This window comes from Scyliorhinus canicula, chromosome 12 (assembly GCF_902713615.1).
Source record: "Scyliorhinus canicula chromosome 12, sScyCan1.1, whole genome shotgun sequence".
Taxonomy (NCBI): Eukaryota; Metazoa; Chordata; class Chondrichthyes; order Carcharhiniformes; family Scyliorhinidae; genus Scyliorhinus; species Scyliorhinus canicula.
Window position 1 is genome coordinate 156,694,531 of NC_052157.1, and position 12,096 is coordinate 156,706,626.

Here is a 12,096-nt window from a genome sequence, read left to right on the forward strand (position 1 = left end):
TGTGTGGATTGGCTATACTAAATTGTCACTCTGTATCCAGGAGGTTAGGTGGGTTACAGGGATGGGGTGGGGGGGCATGGGTCTGGGTAGGGTGCAGATTTGGTGGGTTGATGCAGACTAGATGGGCCAAAAGGCCTCCATCTGCACTGTAGGAATTATGACGATGGAACCTTCAAAACTGTAGTACCTTAACTGGTTTTGCCCAAAAGAACAGAACAGTCATACCAACAGGGCCCCTGAATACTGGTAACCCCTTGGAGCTGACCTGCTAATCTGATTCTGAACCAGAAGTTGAACCAATTCTACTTGGCATTGCATGGTGCTTAAGATTTAATCCAGTGCTGAATTTCTTGGAGCATCTGCTCATATACAGTGGGTGGTAACATTGACTAAATAACAGTAATTGCAAACCAATCAAACTGGTGTCTTGATTTTTTTTTCAGGTGAAGCAGCTGAATTTGGTCAAACCCTACCTGCGTTCTGTGCAAAGCAACAACAACAAGTCTGTGAATGAGTCACTGAATAACCTGTTCATCCAGGAGGAGGACTATCAGGTATGTGAAACTGAATCGGAAGGTGTTCGCAACTAGCAGCATTTTTACTGTCCTGATGTCCTTTGTAGAATTGAGGTGTGGTACCATTCTTGATCTGTAAATGAAATTAAGGTGTGATACCATTCTTGATCCGTAGATGAACTCTTGATTCATAGATGAAGTTTTAAGTGTCAACTATAGTCTATATGATAAGTCAATGGAGTTGACCTGGTCAACTCCTAATCTTGTGGCTTCTATACAAGTAGATGTGAGCAACTTTTTGAAGCAGATGCACTTGTCTGTCTGCCGAGACTGAAAAGAAATGTCCTTTTTACTTAGGCTCTTCGTATATCTATAGACGCATATGACAACTTTGATAATATCTCCCTGGCTCAGCGGCTTGCGAGACACGAGCTGATTGAGTTCCGACGAATTGGTGCGTATCTGTTCAAGGGTAACAACCGTTGGCAGCAGAGTGTGGAGCTATGCAAGAAGGACCTGCTGTACAAAGTAAGATCATTTCACTTTGTGTTCTGTCACCTGAATGAGGTGGAGTTACCAAGATTGCTTTTCTCCTCCCTGGGGTTGGGTTGTTGTGCCAGCATTGGTTTTTGAAGCTGTCTGGCAGACTCTTGCTTTGCCCCACTGATTGGAAGATTGAATAGCTTCACTTTTCACTTTTGAAGGCTACTTGTGACAATAAGCGATTTTTCATTTCCGTCACCGTAAGGTTTATTGCTGTTGTGAAAATTTGGATTCTGACTCCAAAGAAAGATCTGTTAATCACTATTTGAAGCACTTTCTAAACTATAGTTTATAACAAATTGTTGCATTTGTATTAAAGGAATAAAAGTATTTTTACATTTTTAAATCTGGTTTACACTAGCAGAATGGCAGAGGGTGACCTGGAATGTCTGGACATAGTCCAAAGGAATTAGGTTTTTTGACCTCACTTTGTTCTAGTCACCTTGCCATGAGCTTGTCTAATAATGAAATTATCAAGGTTTAAAACATATATGGAAGATGCACATCAGTGGGCTGAGTAGTTCACACCATTTTCTAATACCTGAGCCATGCATGTAGGCTAACTATAAATTAAATTGGTGTACATCAGCATACATCTGTCCCAACCTTGTTGGATTGGGGCTTTATTATTTTTCCCTATTAAGGGGGCAATTTAACATGGTCAATCCACCTCGCCTGAACATCTTTGGGTTGTGGGGGTGAAACCCACACAAACACAGGTAGAATATGCAAACTCCACACTGACAGTGACCCAGAGCCAGGATTGAACCTAGTACCTCGTGCCGTAAGGTAGCAGGGCTAACTCGCTGTGCCACTGTTCTGCCAGAGTCCCTCCATTTTGTACTCTTGCAAGTAAGTTAGTGCTCATCTTGTGTTTCTCTCTTGTTTTTCAGGATGCAATGCAATATGCATCCGAGTCCAAGGATACTGAGCTAGCAGAGGAATTGCTAGAGTGGTTCCTCGAGGATGGGAAGAATGACTGCTTTGCTTCCTGTCTTTTTACTTGTTATGACCTCCTGAGGCCAGATGTTGTGCTTGAACTTTCTTGGCGGCACAACATTATGGACTTCTCTATGCCATACTTTATCCAGGTGATGAGGGAGTATCTCTCAAAGGTATGTGACCGTAAACTGGAATGAGCTTGAAGGAGGTTGAATGCATATAAACGCTTTTGTCCTAAGTCTGCCTCTAAGATGAGCTTTATAATGGCCACTTCTGAGTTGTCAAATGGCTTCTAGTGATGGAGATTAGACTATTTTGATGTCTACAGTGCATTAGCACAAAGAAGGAAGTTTATTTTGACATCAGAAGTAACTTTGCAGATCTGAGAATTTACTGTTTTTTGTAGTTTGTCAACCTCTTGGTTGGAAAATCGTGATTTGCCTTGGTCTAACAGGCTTAGTAAAATTCTGCTACAAATTACAGGGTTGTTGCCTTTCGTTTACCTACTAGACATCCAGAGTAAAATTGTGCACTACATCTGGTCATTCTACATCAATTTAATCTCATTCTAAATCCTCTGACCATCTACTCTCTGGTTTAGGAATGTTTTCAATCAAACATTTGAACCAGATTTTGACATTACTGCATCACAAATGTGGCCAGGCCAATCTGCCAAGTGCTGGGCTGCTGGGAGTTTGCCCAACTAACACAAAGCAACTGCCCTCCTGTTTCACTTTGTATTTAAGCTCCACCATAAATTGAATGAATTTGAGTCTTGATCTCTTTAGTGGCTTTATTTGTCCCCTTCTTTGAAATGCATTTCTGTGCAGACTCCTGATGTATTAAAATTGATCCTGGACTACAGATTGCAGATGAAGAACTTAAAAATCAAAACTTTGTGCTGGCTCAGTGGGAGATCTATCCCAGTGGTAGTACTGCAGTACCATAAAGCTGTGAATGTGATGGCTCCAATGCCATACCTTTTGCATATAGCTGTATTACTTAACTGCTGACCAGCAACTGGAGTCTTTCTGCTTGTTCAAGGAATTTTGCCAGATCCCCTGTTGAAGTTATCCTTTATTTTTCTTGTCCTTTTAACAATGTGCTGATGTTATACTCTACTGTTAAACTAAAGTTGGAGCTAGCTTAACTATTACGACTTGGCTCGCGTTAAGTATCTTGCCATAATGTGCTTTTTGGATGTGACCAGAATTAAACTCTAGTTTTGGTGTTTTTTAATGATGACGTAATATTTCTTTTGAATTTGTCTGGAATGGGATTCCGTAAGTGGGTTGCTTCAAACTATATTGAGGTTTTGGAATTGTCAACTGCTGTTGAGCAGCACAATGTTTGTTTATGTCCCCAAATAACATGAGCATGTGATTTGAGGGCATTTTCTTGCTGTACTTTAACAAAACTTTGTCTGAATAGCAATTCTTGAATTGAATCACATCAGATGCTGAAATTGTGACAGCAAGGAACTTGAGGTGGTTAACACTCTTAATCCGGTTCCCCCTACCCACACCTGCAGCATTTTGTTTACACTAATGCCTTATCTAACTACCTTGCATTCCTTGCCAAACTTTCCTGTGCCGAGTTATGATCCTTTAATATGCTTGCAGTGTCTTATTTTGATATTTAATTGTTTTCTGTACCTGTTGCAAACTACCTTTTCTTGCAGATGAATGGCACAATAAAACTTCAGATTTGGAATCTAATTCATCGTGAAGCAGCCAGTGTAAATTCCATGTAGTAGGGGGTTGGGCAGTTTCCTTTAGCTATTTAAGTAATGGCCGTAATTACCTTGGCAACGCTTATTTCTATGCAGTGTACTGGGGATGAGCATGCCTTGCTTTCTGTCCCATGTTGAAGCAAAGACTTGCTAGATTTGTTTTTTCTGCATGAAAGAATTTTAAGGAATTACTTTCCATCTAATTGGAAGTTGGTTTGGGAAATGGCAGTCTTTTAAAATTGGAGTTTTGGGAGGGGTGCTGCAGCCTTGGAAGCTGCACAGTTTAAATCATGGAGTCTGGCTTTGGTGGTTGATTAGTACAATAATCATAGTAAGATGGGAATTATCAAATTTTATTCTGCCATCTTCATCTGTATTTGTCCTTCCTGATATAGTACACAATGCTGCTGTTTACTGTTCTTTCCTCCCCTCCCCCCATCTCTTCCTCCTTTCCATCTCCCCTTCCTGGACTGTTTGCTCCTTTTTTCTTTGCTGTTTTCTACCTGCTTTATTGTGCTGGATGAGTTTTGATTCTAAGCTGCTACCCTCTGAATTCCCTTGCAGGTTGATGAAATAAAGAAAAAGGTGAAAGTTGACTCATTTTCCATCTTTAGCTCTGGAGACTGAAACTCAGGATACCTGCATGAATTGTTTCCTTCCCATCTTACACTGCTGCTTTTTAATTCCACTAGATCCACTACAAATCCTTCCGAGCAGAGTTAGAGCAGTTGAAGTGTTTAGTGAGGACCTTCGCAGTGACCTTTGAGTCACTGACTGGAATTGGCAGGTGGCCATATGGTGCCTGGTTCACAATCCCTGCCTTTCCAGAATTAAAAAAACTGGTCTTTTTGCTACTCTTAACTTTTAATAGTGTAATGCCTCAGTGGAAAGTTTACAATGTGAGTATTAAAGATTGTGATGTAAGATGCAATCCGTCTTGCCGCCTCCAGGATTGTGAACCAGCTTATAAACTAGTTCTGTTAAAATTTTCTGACGGACATGAGGCAGTTTGAGGGGTTTCGTGATGGGATCTGTTCCCCCGCACTGTTTCTCATGGAAGTTAGTCCCTGTGGTGCCTCATTGCTCCCAATTACTGGAGGGTAAAAAGTCCTTGGTGCTTTTCCATGTTCAGGTCTAATGCCCCAAGTTTCTCCAAGTAAAAGATCGAATGGGAACATAAATGGGTTTGAACTTGTGCCGCAGCCAAGTGGCTCAACAGGATGATCCACAGGGACTTGTAGGATAAGTGGGCAGCAGTGTGTTGTGGGTACAGCCATTCAGTAACCCCCTCCCAGCCACTGTGTGTGAAAAATGGGTAATAGAACTGGTGTTTGTTCAACACTTGAGCATGTGCAGCTCCATTTGCAAAAAGAATCACGTTTGCGGCCATGAAGCATTTCTGCTTGGCTGTGTGCTTTCGAAGGGCCTGTTTGGCAGAACCATCTTGGGGCCCATTTTTTTGCTTCAGTACTTTTTGCCTCTTTTTCATGCACACAAGAATGCTAAAAATGAAACATCATCAGCATGGTTTTTTTTCTGTACCAAAACTGCAGTTTGCTGGCTGTAGTTTGTGGAAAAGCCTTTCTGCTGCAGTTCCTGTTCTGCATTCTTCTTACTAACTGCTATTAACAAAGGGGTATGTGAAGAATTTTGAGCTGTTTCATGCAGATCAATATAAAGTAATTTGTTGCAACACTTTTTTTTCCAGTCCTACAATGAGTTGATACCTGTAATTATGATTCCTCTAGTCTTGTTGTGAGGTGTACAAAAATCTCATTTTTAGGATGGATTTTTCAATTTGGTCACTTTGCAGCTAGGTTACTGAAGTAAACTTTACAACAATTGAGGAATAATCTGTCAAATAATTTGGCATGTGATTGTCTTGGTGCAGTAGCTGACAGTAGCAGTTCATGGCCTCCATAATGAGGCCTTCACCTCCAAGGAAATTGCCATGTACTTAGTGGCTAACACTGGCATTAGTTTGTCTATAGAAGGCCAATAGAGGGTGGGTCTGTTGGTAGTGGAATGTGGAGGTACACTTGATGATCACCTGAGGCATGTGCACTTGTGCCCCAAATAAGGTTTAACTTTAAAGATTAAATCTTTAGATGAAAGAAATTGGATGCAGTTAACTCTGAAGGAACATGCACATTCGTCCCATGTCTGTGGGTTTCACCCCCACAACCCAAAGATGTGCAGGTTTAGGTGGATTGGCTATGCTAAATTGCCCCTTAATTGGGAAGAAAAAAATTGAGTACTCTTAACTTTGTTTAAAAAAAGGAACACCACACGATATCCTGATTTCTGAATGGAATTCTCGCATAAGCTTCCATTAAAATCACTTATCTGAAGTAGCTTCTGGGTTTGATTCTTTCATCTCCATACAACCTTGATGTCTGACTGAGTACCCAATTATTTTTTCCAATTTAAGGGACAATTTAGTGCAGCCGCCAATCAATCTACCTGCACATCTTTTGAGTTGTGGGGGTGAAACCCATGCAGACATGGGAAGAACGTGCACTATACAGATAGTGACCCAGGTCCTCGGTGCTGACCACTGCGCCACCATGTTGCCCCACCTGTCTGACCCATCATTGGTGCATAACTTATTGGTTTATGATTAAACCTGGTCATAATCTCTCCCTGTCACTCATGAAAAATTTCTAACAAGAATATCGGGGGGGGGGAAGAGGGGGAGAGTGGGGGGTGGTGTGTGTTAGTCCAAATGGCAACAATAAACAGTCCCTCCACATTTAAATAATGTCAGCTTAGTGCTGCAAGAGCTGTGTAGAGGGTTTGCAAGGTTTTTAGTCCATGGTTTTCAAGATTGAAGATGTGGTCTATTTTTACTTGTTAGCAAGGGGCAGAATTTTGTGCTTTTCGTGGAGACTTTTGGAGTTTTTGGTGAATTCTTCAAGCTGCAGTAAAGTAGATTAGACTGCTTTGGTGGATGGGCAAGATGAGTGTTCGAGTCCCCATTAGCTTCACCAGTTTATTATGTAATACCAGTTTTGCCCCATGCCACTAGCTTCATTTGATAACTTTGTCCTGGATCTGCTTTTCAGTTGACTTCTCTGCATACCTCCAACTAATACAGTAATATGTTAATATTAACAAGCATGGGGACAGGAGACCATTCAATGGATGAAGTCCAGGTGCAAATATTGCATGCAACAGTTAATCAGCACTTGTATATCCTGTGGCAATCTAAGCTCCCTTACTAACAGCTTGAGCTGTGCATAGGTATACTGGAAACCTGTTATTTTAACACTATTTGAATCTTGAGGATTGAACTACAAAACAAGCTGTTTAGAAGATTAAGGCAAATAGTTGAGTAAGGTCCAAAGGGAGGCCATTATTAGCCAGGCCTTACTCCTGATGACTATCCAGTAAGCCTGACCTCACTTGCTGTTATCGAGCTTGTATGTGAATGACCAGAGTAGAAAAGAACTGTGGCAATATGAGCATGGAATCTTCTGTTGTGAAACCTTGCAAGAAATTTGAACTTCCAGTTCAAAATAACCAGGCAAGATTTCATGTTTTTTAAACTTTCAAACCAGTTATAACAATGACTTGGAACCTTGGACATTTTTGTTTTTTGTAGGCAACTTAAACTCAAACAGTCCCCAGCCAGTCTGGGAATCTCCTATATGCTGCACTCTGTTAAAGTAGATGCTCTATTCTCTGCTCCTGATGGCTGGCTTTGTTTACTTTCCTAGCTAGGTAAGTTTCCACCTGAGGATTACACTGTAGATTCTTTCCCTCTACCCAAGCTTGATGAATCTTTCAACCCCTTTTTTTTTTTCTCAATCCCTTCAAACTTGTTTCTCCAGTAGAGTGCACGTTCCACCTGTGTTTTGTGCTGAGCAATTAGTCAGCATCAGCATTTGCTGTTACAGGTTGCTTCTGTCCCTACTGTCTATTACACCCCCCCCCCCCCCCCCCCCCCCCAACTGCCATCTGTTATATTCATGGATTTGTAGGGAGGCCTGTACCCTGATATCCAATGACTTCCTCCCATCTCCTCATTTGCAAGCACAACTTGTATCTACACTGCTAAACTAATTTTTTTTTTTAAATATCCAATTGGCAATTTAGCATGGCCAAGCCACCTACCCTGCACATTTTTGGTTATGGGGGTGAGATCCACCTAGACATGGAGAGAATGTGCAAACTCCACACAGACTGATCTGGGGCCATGATCAAACCCGGGTCCTCAATGTTGTGAGGAAGCAGTGCTAACCACTTGGCTACCCTGTTAAACTGATCTTTGATCCCAACTCCTTGCATCTCTGAAGTAGATGGATAGTTTAACGAACAGTTTTATAGCCCAGGGACTTTGGCAGGTTTGTGATACATGCACTTGAAGACAATGGAAACAGTCAGAATATACCTTGCACTTCTATATCTTGAGCAGACTCCAGAACCAGTCTTGTGATTTGCTTTTACCCAATTTAAAGCTGCAGTCCCTACATATCCTACATATACCTTTCATTCAACATCGCATTAGATAGACATGGGTCTACTACATTTGAAGCAACATTGAGTGGATTTTCTTTAGGAAGGAAAATTAGAACTGTTTAATCTGAAGAATTTGAAATTGGTTAAAGTTCACTTGCTGTAATCCTTCTGGTATTCATGGAAGATTTCCTTGAAGCTGTTCAACCTGGATTGCAGGTGGGTTTTTAATCAGTGTCCCGAGAGATTACGGTTGTAGAATGTGGCAAAATGGATTCTATTGTTGCTTTGCTCTGCCCTCTGGAGCTAGTTCAGCATAAATGCAGGGCTACTTGAGCTTTATCCCTTCAACGAAGAAGGGAACAGAATGCTGCTATAAGCACATAATTGGAGCCTTGTGGATACATTACACAGTTGCTTTCACAATTTACTTTGAGGTGGCTAGTTTCCTTCCAAGATCTAAAAACTCTTAATTTGGTGGCTAGCCCCTTTTTAAAATAAAACTCTCTAAAGAAATTAGGATTTGAAAGCAAGAAGTGCTTGGTGTATGAAACAAAGTTACTTTGGCAATCTTGGCACATGATTCCAATGTTCCCAATCCAGAAGCTGTTTGCCACTTTGTTAGTTGGAAACTGGAAGTTGTATTCATATCTGTTTTCCCTACTCCTGCACACTACCTGCTTCCCCACCTTGGTGAAAACAGATGACCTGTTCCCTCCCTGTTATGTAAGTGTGCTTTCTTGTGGTGTTGCCTCGAGTGGCGGTTTCGGTGTACCTCCCGAAGCCCTGCATGTTGGTGCTGCAATTTACTGCAAGTGTGTGAATGGAACTATCATTAGGACACTTGTCCGGTACGTGTAGAGAATGCAATATTCTGGTCCTAGTTTGGTATTTTAGAAATCGCTGACTTTAGAAATTTAAGTCCGCTTTGCCATACATTTTAACAGTTGTGGTGGTTTGTATTGCAATCCATTGAATGGTCACTTGTTTCCTGTTTTGGAAATTGCTAACATTTAAAGCAGTTGTAAGGCTTTTCCTTCTGATCAGCAGAATCATCCTGCCAATGTGGGACGAGTGACTGGTAATGCTTTGGCTTTTTCAGGTGGATAAATTGGACATATCTGAATCGCTGAGGAAAGAGGAGGAACAGGCTACTGAGACAACACCCATTGTTTATGGTCTGTATTATTTCACAGCATTTGCATTTTTGTGGATTTTTAAAAATTGCCATTTGGTTAAAAGAAATGAACTTTCTGACCAAGCAGGAAGGAGGCTTTGATCTTATGAACCAATAGAAATACAGATGGAAGGCTCTGGTCCTCCTTTAAAAGCTAACACGTGTAAGCACTTGGGCTGCAGTCTAAATGGAGAGCACTAACATCTCCACTGTTGATTGTCACTTAGACCAGTTCAGCACATGGGCTTTAATTTTAATAGCTTTGAACCAAGTTATAACTATTACTGGGTTTTTAGTTCAAAGTGCTCGAGCTCAATGGTTTGTCTATAACTTTAAATCCTAGTAACATTTGTCATCTGGCACATTTTGCATGTTGGTGAAAGATCAATCTTGATGAAGCACTTGGTGCTGGAGCAGTAATGCTGCTCGGTGGTGTAAGCATCCTCCCACCAACCATGCTGCCTGTCAGCTACACAGAATTTGCATACAATAAGTACAATAGGTTGGTCTAATGCATTCATGAATGCTCCTTTATTGTTCACATAGGAATAAAAGAAGCATTTATCAACTATGCACTACCATAGAATTTGTACAGTGCAGAAAGTCCCACTCTCTGCCCTATCCCCATAGCCCCAACTAACCACTTTGGAATGTGGTAGGCAACTGGAGGAAATGAGCACAGACATGAGGATTGCAAACTGAGTCACCCATGGGTCCCTGGTGCTGAGAGGCAGTATTGCTACCTACTGCTGCCAGAACATTGATCATGTCCTCACAGTCTGAGGATTCGGGGTAAACCATTTCAGACAGAGATGAGGAGACATTTCTTCAGAATGGTGAGCCTGTGGAATTCATCACCACAGGAAGTAGTTGATGCTAAAACTTGGAATACATTCAAGAGATTGCTAGATACAGCACTTGGGGAGAATGGGATCAAAGGCTATGGGGAGAAAGCTGGATTAGGCTATGGAGTTGGATGATCTGCCATGATCGTGATGAATGGCAGAGCAGCCTCAAAAGGTCCAAAAGGCTTCCTCCTCCTATCTTCTATGTATATATGTAACATCTTGAAGCGGCCTAAATATTGCAAGTGTTAGCTGGGGTAATATCTGATTTTTGCAGTGGAGATAGGACTTGCTACAGTAGCTATGATAAAATGTGGTTCACTATTCACCTGCACAAGTTCTTTCCCTGCAATTAAAAAGATCCATTTATTCTGTGGAAATGGTGGATGCTTTGAAGTTTGTTCTTCAAGCAGTCCATGTCTTGGAGCACTCATGTGGTGACTAGGGGCTTTTCATAGCTTCATACTTGTGGCAAGCAATAAAAGATTATTATTACTAGTCTCCTCAAAATAACCTAGAAATATACTAATTCTCTTCTCCTAGACATGTACTAATTCTCTTTTCCTCCTAGAAATATACTAATTCTCTTCTCCTATGTAGGTCAGTCGCAGCTCATGCTGACAGCAGGACCCAGTGTAAGCGTCCCTCCACAGGCATCCTATGGCTACAGTTATGGTGCCCAACCATATGCTCCTGGTGGATATGGGTATAGTATGTAAGACGAGACAAAAGTTTCCCACATTACCCACCTGCTCAGCATCTGCCAGTTTCCCTCCCATCTCTACAGGGAAGAGAAAGCAAAGCTCTTTATATTGTATGTCATGAAGGACTTCAGTCATTTTTTTTTTCTAGTTCTGAATGTTTGGATCACAGCTGTCTAACTCGTCCCTCACATTCCATGTTAATTAGATTGTGATTTCTTTTGAAGGGGAATGGTTGTCGCATTTAAAGCTCTTGGAGTGAGCTCATGTCCTGCAATACAGTCTGTTGTAAAGATTTGCACTCTAGTGAGACAATACTTTTGATGTAGTATCTCCCAACTGTGTGGGCAGCTTGTGGGCTGTATAAAAAAAATATAAAGCAGTAAATCTCATTGTATTGATAAAAGTTAAAGATAGAAGTTGAGTACAGGACTTGGCTGCTTATCTGATATGTTAAGCAACAAAAACACTAATCACAGTGCACCCAACACCATGATCTAAAAGTTGGAAATTGAGTAGTTCTGTTTGTTTTGAAGGCATAAAAGTTCACCTGACTCATCGATTTGAAAACTTGGACTCTTCCTGATCTATGCAGCCTCTTTAAAACCATGTAGAGGTTTATAAAGTTTCTACTAAACTGTTCACTCCCTCGTGGTTTAGGATGGCCTCTTGTCCTAATATACAGTGCTGATGTGGGACCATTGTTTTGACAAACTCCCTGAACCCAGTCTGTGTTTCCAACCCTGTGCTAAGGTCTTGCATTTGCTGGATATTGTGGTGTGTTAGGTCACTGTCTTTGAGTGTACAGAATAAAGAATTAAACTGTCCTGTCAGTTTTGTGCAATTTGAAAGCCGATTGGAAATAAAATAACAGGACTATGGATTTCTGCTGATTTGTGTCCTTTCATTATTTTGGTTTCGTTTTACTACTCGTTTGGTTTGACTCATTTATTTGATAAATAAAGCTGATGGGGGAAAAAAAACATGGTCCTGTTAAGCAATCAATTGAGATGTTCACATGGGAGACTGCCACCTGTTTAAGCTCTTATTGGATTTGGTTACTTTGTATGCAGGTATCTGCTCAGTTAGCTTTCTCAATGCAGTCCATATGATGTTTGTATCTTGTACATGTTGACTCATTTGGTCAGGGGGGAGTGAAGAGGTAAGTACTAAGGTTAGCGCA

General features: G+C 41.1%; 1 protein-coding gene across 7 annotated transcripts in view; it reads left to right on the forward strand.

The window, feature by feature from the left end:
- cltcb (clathrin, heavy chain b (Hc)) overlaps positions 1–11,796 on the forward strand; it is a 77,979-nt gene extending 66,183 nt beyond the window's left edge. For 4 of the 7 annotated variants that reach the window (XM_038814639.1, XM_038814641.1, XM_038814640.1 and 1 more), the window contains 6 exons: positions 444–554; positions 873–1,043; positions 1,952–2,173; positions 4,297–4,317; positions 9,293–9,368; positions 10,813–11,796. In XM_038814639.1, the coding sequence (XP_038670567.1) occupies positions 444–554; positions 873–1,043; positions 1,952–2,173; positions 4,297–4,317; positions 9,293–9,368; positions 10,813–10,931 (720 nt within the window). In that variant the 3' untranslated portion in view covers positions 10,932–11,796. The remainder of the gene's footprint in view (positions 1–443; positions 555–872; positions 1,044–1,951; positions 2,174–4,296; positions 4,318–9,292; positions 9,369–10,812) is intronic. The other 3 variants (XM_038814643.1, XM_038814644.1, XM_038814645.1) reach the window with 1 other exon arrangement.
- The last annotated feature ends 300 nt before the right edge of the window (positions 11,797–12,096 follow it).